At 34.4% G+C, this 13,216-nt stretch overlaps 1 protein-coding gene across 1 annotated transcript; it reads left to right on the forward strand.

Annotated features, from left to right (window-relative positions):
* Positions 1 to 757: 757 nt before the first annotated feature.
* Positions 758 to 8,118, forward strand: LOC131628294 (protein argonaute 1). Its single transcript, XM_058899145.1, has 22 exons — positions 758 to 953; positions 1,789 to 2,600; positions 2,692 to 2,900; positions 3,000 to 3,149; positions 3,236 to 3,369; positions 3,492 to 3,601; positions 4,316 to 4,422; positions 4,520 to 4,658; positions 4,751 to 4,867; positions 5,146 to 5,253; positions 5,340 to 5,411; positions 5,508 to 5,630; positions 5,713 to 5,872; positions 5,972 to 6,231; positions 6,320 to 6,462; positions 6,592 to 6,654; positions 6,732 to 6,795; positions 6,892 to 7,027; positions 7,126 to 7,199; positions 7,276 to 7,370; positions 7,478 to 7,509; positions 7,611 to 8,118. The coding sequence occupies exons 2-22, from the start codon at positions 1,797 to 1,799 to the stop codon at positions 7,826 to 7,828; spliced, it is 3,318 nt and encodes a 1,105-aa protein (XP_058755128.1). The 5' UTR covers positions 758 to 953; positions 1,789 to 1,796; the 3' UTR covers positions 7,829 to 8,118.
* Positions 8,119 to 13,216: the final 5,098 nt, after the last annotated feature.

Raw genomic sequence — 13,216 nt, forward strand, 5'->3', positions numbered from 1 at the left:
ATATAAAAGAGGATAGTTTTGACTTTAGTCATCTCTTTTCTAAAGTATTATTGATATTCATCAACTTTACATTGATTATACATTAACTTTTTATTTTTATTTTTAAATTTGAGATAAAAATATAAAGTAAAAATATAGGCAATAAATACACCTTGAATTTCGATATTGTTTCTAATATTTGAGGTCAAAATTCACCACAAAATGAACTAGACAATATAAATAAAACATCAGTGCATTAAATATTTTTTACTTTGATCAACTTTATATTAAATATCGAATATATACATTTATTTCTTATATTTGAGATAAGGATCTTTAAATTTTTTAGACAATAAATACTCATTAAAATTTGATATTCTTTTTAATATTTTAGCTTAAAAAACTCACCACAAAAGTTATTATTTATAAAAAAAGTTATTATTACACAATGAATCTATAATTAGGTCAAGATATTACCCATTTTGTATTAAAGAGATCAATTTAAATACAACTATAGTATATTATAATTAATGAGACTTATATTTACAAGAAACAATAAATATTTTATAAAAACAAAAATATAAATGAGAAATCTATTTTAGACATATTTAAATCTATTTTATATATTTGTTTTAAAGAAAAAAATAAGAAAAGAGAATACTTAGACAAGAAGTAGAGTAGAGGGTAAGGATTATTACAGTAAAATATTTGCAACGACAGGGACATAATTGTCATTTTCAAGGACCCACTACATCTTTATAACTTGCACAATTCTCTGCTTGTGTGTGCTTTTTCTCTCCCACACTCTCCGATTTTCATTCTCATCATTTTCTCTCAGACTTGTCTTCTCTATTTCTAGTGAGAGAAACCTTCATTCTCTACTCAAACCTGTCAACTTCACTCTCCTTCATCTTCTTCATCCGTCACTCAAATATTCAAAAACCGTCTTCGATTTTTCTTCTAGTTTTCTTCAGGTATAACAACTAATCAACCAACGATTCTTCTTTACTTTCATCTTCTAGGGTTTTGTTTTCTGCTTGCAAGTTTTTTTTCACTGTGTTGTTGTTGCTATGGTTTGCGATTGTTATTTTGCTTTATTTTTTTTCAAATTGTTTTTGTTCTGTGTTTTTTGTTCTAGTAGATCTAGTGCTTGTTGTGAGCTTCTGGTGTTGTAGTTTGTGATTCGGACTCTGATCTGTAGTTTTTCTTGTTTTGATGGTATTTATCTGTTTATTTTGTGTATTTTTGTTGCTATTTTTTACAGTATGTGTTTCTGTGCTGGAGTGTTTCTGTTGCAATGTGTGCTAAGAGATTTTTTTTTTTTGATTTTTGTGGTTTCTGGTTTTTCGATTTTTGTCATAAATTTATTCTTTTGTTGTTGGATTTTTGAAGTGCAGTTTTTCCAGTGTATTTGATTTTACCCTTTTTTTTTTACTCTTAGTGTAAAAGTTGGTATCTTCTCCTGACAGTCAGTAGATGTCTGGTTTCGTTACTTACTGTTATTCAATTTTGAGTATATGTAGCTTTTAATCTCTTAATGCAGAAGTTTATGATGTGTGTTTTTTTTTTTTTTGAACTTTAATGTTTTGTGTTTTTTTCAGAATCTTTAATATGGTGTTAATTACTTTAATTAATCGTTCATTGAAAATTGTAGCTTGAGTGGTAGAATTATGAATATCTTTTGTTTTTGTTAGTTAGTTATTGTTTTCAGTGTTATTTACTTTGCTGTTTGTTTGACTAATGATTTATTTGGGGTTTGTCTGAATGTTGATTTAACTTGCTGATGTGGTTTGTTATCTTTGTGTGCAGCCTTCATTATGGTTAGGAAGAGGAGAACTGATGGACCTGGTGGTGAAAGCTCTGATGGTCAACACCCTGCTGAGAGGAGTGCTCCACCTCAACAACAGGCTGCTGTATCTGGAGGTGCAGGACCCCAGGGAGGGGGAGGGCCCCAAGGAGGGCGAGGCTGGGCTCCCCAAGGTGGACGTGGGGGTTATGGAGGTGGACGCGGTGGTCGTGGGATGCCCCAACAGCAATATGGTGCTCCCCCTGAGTATCAAGGAAGAGGTAGGGGAGGACATCCCCAGTCCCAACAGCAATATGGTGCTCCCACTGATTATCAAGGAAGGGGTAGGGGAGGACCTCCTCAGCCTCAACAACAGTATGGTGGACCACCTGAATATCAAGGCAGAGGCAGGGGAGGACCTTCTCAGCAAGGAGGTCGTGGATATGGCGGTGGCCGAGGTGGATATGGTGGTGGTGTGGGCCCTGGTGGTGGCCATGACACAGTTTCTTCTTATGGAGGCCCACCTAGGCCACCAGCACCCGAGCTGCACCAAGCTACCTCAGTTCCTTCCGTGTCATATCCAGTTGCGGTGTCTCCTCCGCCTGCACCGAGTGAGGCAAGTTCATCTTCTCATCCACCAGAAGTGTCTGAAGTGGAGCAGGATCTGGGACAGATGACAATTCATTCTGAAGAGACTCCGGCTCCTCCTCCTGCAAGTAAATCATCACTGAGGTTTCCCCTTCGACCTGGAAAAGGGAGCTATGGCAAGAAATGTGTTGTTAAGGCGAACCACTTCTTTGCTGAGTTACCAAAGAAAGACCTGCATCAGTATGATGTATGTTCCACTATTAACTTGTTTTAGTATTTTCTTTTTTGTTCATTTAATTTAATACTACTTGCTTGTGTTGTTGCTCTTGGTTGCTTAGGTGACAATTACTCCTGAAGTGACTTCTAGAGGTGTGAACCGCGCTGTTATGGAGCAGCTTGTGAGATTGTATCGGGATTCTCACCTGGGAAAGAGACTTCCGGCTTATGATGGCCGTAAGAGCCTCTATACTGCAGGGCCACTTCCCTTTATTTCAAAGGACTTTAGAATCACCTTGGTTGATGAAGATGATGGGTCAGGAGGGCAGAGGTTTGCTTTATGTGTATTATCACCTGTTTTTTTTTTCATGTTTAAACTGTGTTTATTTATTTTATTTTAATTTTATTTGATTAACTGATTTTTATACAGGAGGGACAGGGAGTTTAAAGTTGTTATTAAACTTGCTGCACGTGCTGACCTTCACCACTTGGGTCTCTTTTTGGCGGGGAGGCAAACTGATGCACCTCAGGAAGCTCTACAGGTTCTTGACATTGTTCTCCGGGAGCTTCCTACTACCAGGTTCTTGATTTGGCATTGTATTTGTTTTGAATACATGTTTTCACCCTGTCTGTCTTTTGATGCTAATTACACTCGAAATGTTGTAGGTATTGTCCAGTGGGAAGGTCATTTTATTCCCCTGATCTAGGTAGAAGGCAGCCTTTAGGCGAGGGGTTGGAAAGTTGGCGAGGATTTTATCAAAGTATTCGTCCTACTCAAATGGGACTGTCTCTGAACATTGGTGCGTTGTAGCTTGTATACCTTGTTATACTTTTTACTGTTGATTCCTTATTCTATTAGTTTGCTTCATTTTTGCCATTGAATCAAAATGTCGATTTATTGTTTATTTTTTATAATGCGCAGATATGTCTTCAACTGCATTTATTGAGCCACTGCCTGTGATTGAGTTCGTTGCCCAGTTGCTGAATAGGGAAGTCTCATCCAGGCCTCTGTCTGATGCTGATCGTGTTAAGGTCAGATTTGTTAATGCCCTTTATCTATTAAATTTTTTTCTATCGTTATTTTCAAACTCTTCACAACTCTTCATGATGTCAATGAACATCATGAGGTTTACACGCGGCATCACCCTTCTGCACTCAAGCTATATTGCTGGATCGGGCTTTTGCCCATTGTCCAAAATTTCCCACTGCTGCCCCCGTGGGAGTCCGGGCTGTCTCAGTCCCAGGGTGCTGATCATCTGAAAAGACCAGCTAAGCATCATTGGCTTGGTCAGCCTTTACCTGACTAACTACCTTATACTAGGCAGGCTCATCAAACAGCGTTTTTTAGCTTCCTTTAGGATTTGATCCAAACTGTTTGCAGATTCTCATGCATTACACTTACACACCCTTTATCTATTAAAAAATATTTATCTTTTGTTAATTTAAAACTCTTCACGACTCTTCATGATTTCTGTTAACATATGATTGAGTTGCTAACATAACTGCTGTGAATCAAAGTATGCAAGCTCCTTTGATTTTGGTGTTACTGCATCCCTAGTTTTTACACGCAGTCGGTAATGCAAAATCATTTAATTTTTTAGTTTAGCCTATCTCTGATAGGTTTTACTCCACAGCATTGCTCTCTAGGCAAAAATAGAGACATTTCTGCATTATTGCTCTAGAAAAAAATGGGAATGATTGCTGTCTCAAGTCACAAATTGAATATTTCTGTATTTCTAATGACAGATTAAAAAAGCTCTCCGTGGTATCAAAGTTGAAGTAACACATCGTGGCAACATGAGGAGAAAATATCGTATTTCTGGTTTGACATCACAAGCTACCAGAGAGCTGACGTGAGTAGTAGTGATATGTTTTTGTTTTTTCACATGCAGCATATAAATTCTTTTGCTGATTTTATTTTATTTTTTTATAATTTTTCTATTATTGTAGATTCCCTGTGGATGAGAGGGGTACTATGAAGTCTGTTGTTGAATATTTCCTCGAGACATATGGTTTTGTCATTCAACATACTCAATGGCCTTGTTTGCAAGTGGGCAACACTCAGAGACCAAACTACCTTCCAATGGAGGTAAATGTCCTCATAAATTATCTCCTTTTTGTTATTGTATTGTCATGCCTGCTTATGTGCCGCCTATGCTAAATAGCATGTGTGTGATGCAGGTCTGTAAGATTGTCGAGGGGCAAAGGTACTCGAAACGATTGAATGAGCGACAAATTACTGCCCTGCTCAAAGTCACGTGCCAACGTCCACTAGATAGGGAACGTGACATCATGCAGGTCAGTAGAACGATTACTCCAGCATCATCCTTTGCATATTTGTTAGTGGATATTTTTAGTCAGTAACTCAATTTGTATATAACTTGATGAATTTTGTTTACATTTTCAATTTGTACAACTACATTGTATGTTAATTATGTATTGGTTCTTTAATGCTTGTTGGTATGTTCGATGTAGATTTGGCATAACTGCTGTCTGTTAGGATTTCTTGTTTTGAGATGAATGTTTAGTGTTGCTGTCGTTCTGTAATTAATGCATCATGTGGTTGTTTTCTTCAGACAGTACATCATAATGCCTACCATGAAGATCCTTATGCTAAAGAATTTGGAATCAAAATCAGTGAAAAGCTTGCTCAAGTCGAAGCTCGCATCCTTCCTGCGCCTTGGGTATTCTTTTTTGGGACAATTACAATTTTTATTTGAACTTTTTATTTTATTTATAATGGCAATTTTTATCATGGAATCCTTTACAGCTCAAATATCATGATACTGGTAGAGAGAAGGATTGTCTACCCCAAGTTGGCCAATGGAATATGATGAATAAGGTAATTTGTATGTTCTTGAGCTGCACATGCTGGGATTTTCATGATGAGCAATGCCAATTAAATTTGGAATACTAATACGTTGTCTAATTATTTCAGAAAATGGTCAATGGGGGAACAGTTACCAATTGGTTCTGTGTAAACTTTTCTAGGAATGTGCAAGACAGTGTTGCACGTGGCTTTTGTCAAGAACTTGCCCATATGTGTTATGTATCTGGCATGGTATGTATATGTTTGCCTGGGTGTCATTTTTACTCATTTTTTGTATCCACTTGTAATTTTAACAATCCATACATCTATTCAGGCATTTAATCCTGAACCAGTAGTTCCTCCAGTAAGTGCTCGTCCTGATCAAGTTGAGAAGGTTCTGAAAACGCGTCATCATGATGCCAAGACCAAGCTGCAAGGGAAGGATCTCGACCTGCTCATTGTCATTTTGCCTGATAATAATGGTTCTCTTTATGGTAAATGATACTCTGACTTATACTTCAAATTCTCCTCTGGAGTACTAACCAGGCTTGTGGATAGCATATGACCTTAACATGTGGTAATTTGATATGCAGGTGACCTCAAGCGAATATGTGAGACTGATCTGGGGGTTGTTTCACAGTGTTGTTTGACTAAACATGTTTTTAAGATGAGCAAGCAGTACCTTGCAAATGTTTCCTTGAAAATAAATGTTAAGGTTGGGGGTAGGAATACTGTTCTAGTTGATGCACTTTCACGCCGCATTCCACTAGTCAGCGACAGACCTACTATTATATTTGGAGCTGATGTGACTCATCCACACCCTGGTGAAGATTCAAGTCCATCAATAGCAGCTGTATGTTTTTATATTTGAATTGAATCAACTCGGTTGAATATAAATTTTGTACTTTTCTTCATTTAAAATAATGCCTTTGATATTGTAGGTTGTTGCTTCTCAAGATTGGCCAGAAATCACCAAGTATGCTGGTTTGGTTTGTGCCCAAGCACATCGGCAGGAATTGATTCAAGACCTTTTCAAACAATGGCAAGATCCAGTCAGAGGAACATTGACTGGTGGAATGGTCAAGTACTGTCTTTACCTACATATCATATGCAGTCTTTTTTATCTAATGGACAGATATGAATTGCTTGCTTGGATGCTGTCTAGAAATTTAATTAACTGGGTTGTGTTTTCTTTATTTTATTTCTTTTCTAGGGAACTTCTTATATCATTCCGGAGAGCAACTGGTCAAAAACCACAGCGCATCATATTTTACAGGTAGTGTTATGTTTAGTGTTCAAGTTCATTTGTGTTTGTTCTTGAGATAATTTTCTAACTCTAAAAGGCACTTGCAGAGATGGAGTTAGTGAAGGGCAGTTTTACCAAGTCCTGCTATTTGAGCTTGATGCAATCCGGAAGGTAATCTTTTAGCATGGCTGTCTCAGAAATTTCAATGAATAATTTATTCTTATTGTGTTGACTTTTTTCATCCTATCTGTTGCTCCCCCTACCCAGGCTTGTGCTTCACTTGAACCCAATTATCAGCCTCCTGTGACTTTTGTGGTGGTTCAAAAACGTCATCATACTAGGCTCTTTGCAAGTAACCACCATGACAAGAGTTCAGTTGATCGTAGTGGCAATATATTACCTGGTATTCAGTCTATTTTATGTTGTAAATGCTTTTATAATGGTTTTTATTTCAATCATTAGACTGATATATGGGGGGCACTTTTGTAAATAATGCTGTAGGAACTGTTGTGGATTCTAAGATCTGCCATCCAACAGAGTTTGACTTCTACCTTTGCAGTCATGCCGGGATACAGGTAAACTTTTGCTTCTGCTTTAATATTTTAAAGTTGGATTATTATTGTGTTCTTATGTTCAAGAGATTTTTTGCAGGGTACTAGCCGTCCAGCTCATTATCACGTTTTGTGGGATGAAAATAATTTTACTGCGGATGCTTTGCAAACTTTAACTAACAACTTGTGCTACACGTAAGTAACTAACTCCTAATGTGATTAGGAATTAAAGTATGCTGCTTTGTTTTTTCAAATTTCAAATATGAAATTAAATCTGGGGTTGTTTTTATTATTTTTTGCAGATATGCCAGATGCACCCGTTCTGTTTCAATTGGTTAGTTTTCTCTCGAGCCATATATAATATGAAAACTGACTTGGTTCATAGTAAATTATGTTGCATGTTTTAACAATGTTTGTTATGTTAAATAATTGCAGTGCCCCCTGCTTATTATGCTCATTTGGCTGCATTCCGGGCAAGGTTCTATATGGAACCTGAGACTTCTGATAGCGGATCTATGACAAGCGGAGCGGTTCCTCGTGGTGGAATGGCAGCTGCTGCTGGGCGTAGTTCACGTGCACCAGGTGCAAATGCTGCTGTCCGACCCCTGCCTGCATTGAAGGAGAATGTCAAGAGGGTCATGTTTTATTGCTGAGAGATGATATTTGAAGTTTGTTGAAGGACTCTGCTGAGATCATATTTGAAGTTAGTTTGAAGAACTCTGCTGAGATCATATTTGAAGTTGTTGAAGGAAGTAATATATTGAGATAATATATTTAAGTGTTTGTTTTAAACTATTTTGTCATGTTTCATAATCGACAGTCTCATCTGCTTGTATTAGTGGTGGTTTTGAACAATTGTGTCGTTTTATCCAATTATCCGTTGTCTTGGATCATTCTTGATTCAAACTATGTTTACTGTTGAATTGAAGACCGTGTTTCATTATGTTAACAGTGTTTGGATTTATTTTGATGGAATTGTTTCTATCAATGTCATTTTATGTCGCTACATCTACTGATGGTCATTTATTTGCATCTGTTTGTCGTCAGAGTCTTTCTGAACCATTGTCGTTGTCGCTGGCTATTGTTTTCATCGTTGGATGGCACTTAATGTAACCACTGTGGGGTCGTTGTCACAAGATACATTAACTTTTTATTGATTGAAGGATCTAAAGAATATTCATTATGAAACCATCTTGTTAGCACTTCATTTTACTCCAAGTAAAATGCTAGTAATATATTCTTAATATAAATATAATCTTCGTGTGTTTTTTATTTTGGGTTTAGATTCATAAGAGTATCTTAGTATTATTTTGATGATAACAAAAGAACTGAAGATACAATCGTAACATTTTTAATACACAATGAAAGCAATTCTTCTTTCTCTGCTCTTTAATTTTTGTCCATATAATTATAGACAAAATTTGTTGTATAATTTTTGGACAAGATAGAAAGTGAGAAACTGTTAACATTTATTCATGATGGGCCCATTTTTATAACAAATTATATAGAGAAAATTTGTTATATATAATTTTGGGAATTTCTTTTTAGATCCCCTAACCTTCTTAGGGTCTTTTGGTGAAATATCCTTTTTATTCTAGAATGCACCACATTTATTTTTTAGGGGTGTTTTTTGGAGATGCATCTCTAAAGTCACCATTGTAAATGCATCTCTGAAGTCACCCATTGATGGATTTTGGAATTATGTCTCCGAAATAATGATTTTTAGAAACAAAACCTAAAAATTAGAGAAGCTTACACAAATTTAACATTACATATTGATATAAACGAGTAGCTGTGGACGTTGCAACATTTTAATGATATCTTATTCAGTGTCGAGTGATGGTGAACGATATTTGAGCTTGATTACCTTTTGATTTTCTGGATATTGCAGGAGAGAATTAAGTATGGTAATCAGCTCGACGAACGACATGTTTTCAGAGAATCTAAATTGAAGTGGCGGTTTCGCACCATTTAAGTAAACAAAAGCAAAGCGAGGACATGTTTGAGTTACAAACATATCTCTGATTTGTGGCGTGTGATGTTGAATAATTGGTTAGAGACCCTATTTATCAGTGTTTTAAAAACCAGACCGGACATTAAACCGGTGAGGGTACTGAGTCACTGGTTTATTGGTCGAACCACTAGGTCACTGGTCAAACCGCATGACTAAACTGGGTTAAACCGGATAACTCGGTTGAATAGACCGGTCGTTATAACAAAACTATATAGGTATAAAACATGTCGGACATGATGATCCAGTCTCTACAATATATAACTGACACTTAAATTTTTTAAAAATATCATATCCTAAATAAATTCACAAGTTCATAATTTAAATTTAAATTTTAAATATAGGTATCACACATAATAAAATAGTACAAAATTACAAAGTATATATTTACAAACAAAATTTAATCGCAAAATAATCTAATTGAATAAATTATAATAAAGTAACTTCATTGTCTACTAAATTTAATTTCAAAGAAAAAATTATTTCAATGTTGGTATCTCCTTCTTCAATATCAAAATCATCTGAAACAAAATTAACCGCACCCGAAACATTTTTTTTTAATTTTGTTTCTTATTTTTTATATTTTTTATATTTTTTATTTTTATATTTTTTATTTTATTTTAATTTTAATTTTTTATTAAAATAATTAAAATGATGTTATTTTAAGTTTTTAAAATAAAATAAAAAATTAAAAATGCATTTAAACTACCGGTTTTTCCGGTTTACACCGATTTTGACCGGTTCACACCGGTTCAATGACATATCCGATCCAGCAATCGAACCAGACCGGTTACCTGGCCGGTTCTCAGTTCAACCGGTCCGAATGGCCGGTTCGGTCCGGTTTTTAAAACACTGCTATTTATAGAAGGTTTGGAGCAATTTAGTCTCAAGATTTCTTCTCGTGTCAGAGCAGATTTCAGAGATACACTTCTGAATTCATCCCTTATTATTATTATTATTATTATTATTATTATTATTATTATTATTATTATTATTATTATTATTATTTTAACAAAAAAGGTGTTTTCGGAGATGCATGTCCGAATTCACCCCTTATTTGTTAACAAAAAAAAGTGTTTCTAGGAGATGCATATCCAAAACATTCCCTGATGATTTTTTAAAACAATACGAAAATATATTTCCGAATTATGTAGAACCACAAACATAAATTAATTAGGCAGAATTAACACCATGGAAATGTGAAAATAATTAAATTGGTAAAAGTAAGCAACGGTAAAATGTTGAGTAAATATATTATATATGTATTGAATCATATAGAAAGTGTTAAACTTACTTATAGGCAACAAATCACACTCATTTATTTATTGCAGTCGATACCAATGAGTATTATTCTCGTATTCATCGAGAGTCCTTTTTTATTGGTCAATTTTATGGATCTATTTAATTTTTTTATACCTTATAACCAAACACTGTCTCAATTTCTCTCTAAAAAGAATGTTGGAGAATTTGAATTTTTTTAAAGAACCAATTATCCTTGCACGATGTATTTGAATTTGAATTCATGATCTTTCATTTAGTTGAAAGAAACTCTTATTATTTCATAAATGCTCTTGGAAATGTGGAATTTGAGTCTAACACTTCATTAAATTTCTTTTGAGTCGAGTATGAACCGAGCTATCGTAGTTGGGTGTCGAGCAATGTAGAATTCAGTTTTATTGTGAGAGGTAGTGTTAAGAGTTTCACATCGGACAATATATGGCCTAAACATGTGTTTATAAGTGGGGACAATCCCTACCCTACTAACCGGTTTTGTAGGGATGAGTTAGGCCCAACCACATTTCTTAACAATTAGAGTGTCCACACACTGGATTGAGGAACTTCATAACGACCACAAGACTCAATAATATGCATGATAACAAGGCGGGTCAAAGACAATTTTCATCAACCCTAAATCCAAACCCAAATCTCTGCTCACAATCATATATTTAGTGAAATCAATTTTTTTGATAAGTATCTTTTTCAACATCAAATTACATTACAAATAATAAAATAAAATTTCAAAAAATTTCATACATACATTTCAAATATTTTGAATAATAAATCCAAATTAAAATATCAAAACATTGACCATATATTTAAATATAAACTATCAAAACAAAATAATAAAATACATAATGAAATAAATGGAGTAAGTTTCAAGACATGTTCAGGAGAGATTCTAGTGTTCTCATTTTCCGATCAGCCCCTATATTTTACAATAAGAGAAAATCCAAACCCAAACCCATTCAAAGTAGGTTATCTCCATCAAATTCAAGGCGGGTTCGGGTGGATCGCCAAGGGTACGAGTTATGTTGTCATGCCTACTCAATAATGCCAATAATAACACTAGTTAACTTCGTGACTAGTCTTGTAACATATTTGAAACTAAACATAATCTCGATTACTACTATGTATGACCATCACGACCATAAAATCTACTACCACGAAATCTACGATCACACAATTGATTAACACGACCTATAGTGCTCAGGTTATATTGATCAGAGGTGTTAGAGTTAGAGTCAGGAAAATTGAGAAGAGAATTGGAATCATGTGGATTTCGAGGTTGTGGAGCACGTTAAGTGAGGTTCACAACGAAAATGATTATAACATCTTTCTACGTCTTTTCAATGCGAGATTCTGATTCATCAAGAGAGATAAACTTTGACCTAATGTTCACAAAAACAACATAAACATACTAAGTAGGAAGTTCTTCAATAATAAGCTCACATTGATTTTTATGTAAGACCGTATATCTAAATGACATAAAAGTGTTAACAATAGCCCAAACTTGTGCGAGAAATTAAACAATGGTAAACTTACCATTTGTTAGTGATCACAATGAACTTTCTAGATTGCCACGAAGGACAAAGAAGAATGTATTAAGAGAGTAGAGAGTGAAGTTGCTCTGCTCCTCTAGGGTTTTAGTTTTCTTGCCTGTCTTGTTTATTATCTTATCCTTTATCATTTTTGGTTATTGAGTCTCCTATAGGTTAGATTTTTCGCATATTATAGAATTGAGTGCAATTCAATAAATTGTATTTTGTATTAGATTCAATCAAACACTTCATGAAACACGTGAATGAATGATTTATATTATACTAGTTTTAAATTCAATCAAACACTTCGTTTTTATTAAAATAAAAGCTTTTTGAAGTGTGATTCGAATCAATGTTATGCATGATTCAAACCAATAAATGAATGTGAAGTTCATGTTTTGGCCCTCCCAGTGTGATTCGAATTACAAACTTCTATGACTCGAATCAGAAGCAAGCTTGATTTTATTCAACCTAAAGAATGATTCAAATTAAAAATTCGTTTTAAATCTTGGATTTTGATTATATTCGCATGATTCGAATAACAAGATTTCTTGAATCGAATCATTGTTTCGAATCAACTAAAAAGTTTGGATTTGAAGTTCTTGATTCAAATCATTTTCTCATTCGACTCGAATCATACCCATTATTCTTAACTCGAATCAAATGGCGTTCTTACTCATTTTTAGTGTTCAATCTTAAACACATATGTAAATATTTTTTTTTTCATTTTCTCATATCATATGATCATAATATCATAATTTTGAAATTCTTTCAAAACATAGTTTTAGATTTCAAAGCACACATTTTTACAATTTTTGATTGCATCTAAATTCATCTTAGAGAGTGTGAGAACTATTATAGAGGAGTTTCGTTCGTTGTTAATGTTTGTGAAGCTTTTGAGTTGCATATTAAGGTTCATATTGTATGGTGTTGTTGGGATTAATAATCCAGCAGGAGAAAAAGGAAAAAAATATCTTATTCATCAGAGATTAAATTATTTAGATTGGATATGTTAATTTTGTTTTTAGTTTCAACATCTAGTTTTTTGATTGTATAAAACACACATTTTAATAATTGTCAAAATACTAAAAGACAACGAAATATCAATGACTTGTAAAAGGAGATTGAATTAGGCACAAAACAAGGACGAACATGCTAAACCTATACATGTGAGTGTAATCTTGTCTTTCCCATCTCCTTTTAATGTTCTC

This window comes from Vicia villosa, unplaced genomic scaffold (genome assembly GCF_029867415.1).
Source record: "Vicia villosa cultivar HV-30 ecotype Madison, WI unplaced genomic scaffold, Vvil1.0 ctg.000441F_1_1, whole genome shotgun sequence".
NCBI classification, from domain to species: Eukaryota; Viridiplantae; Streptophyta; class Magnoliopsida; order Fabales; family Fabaceae; genus Vicia; species Vicia villosa.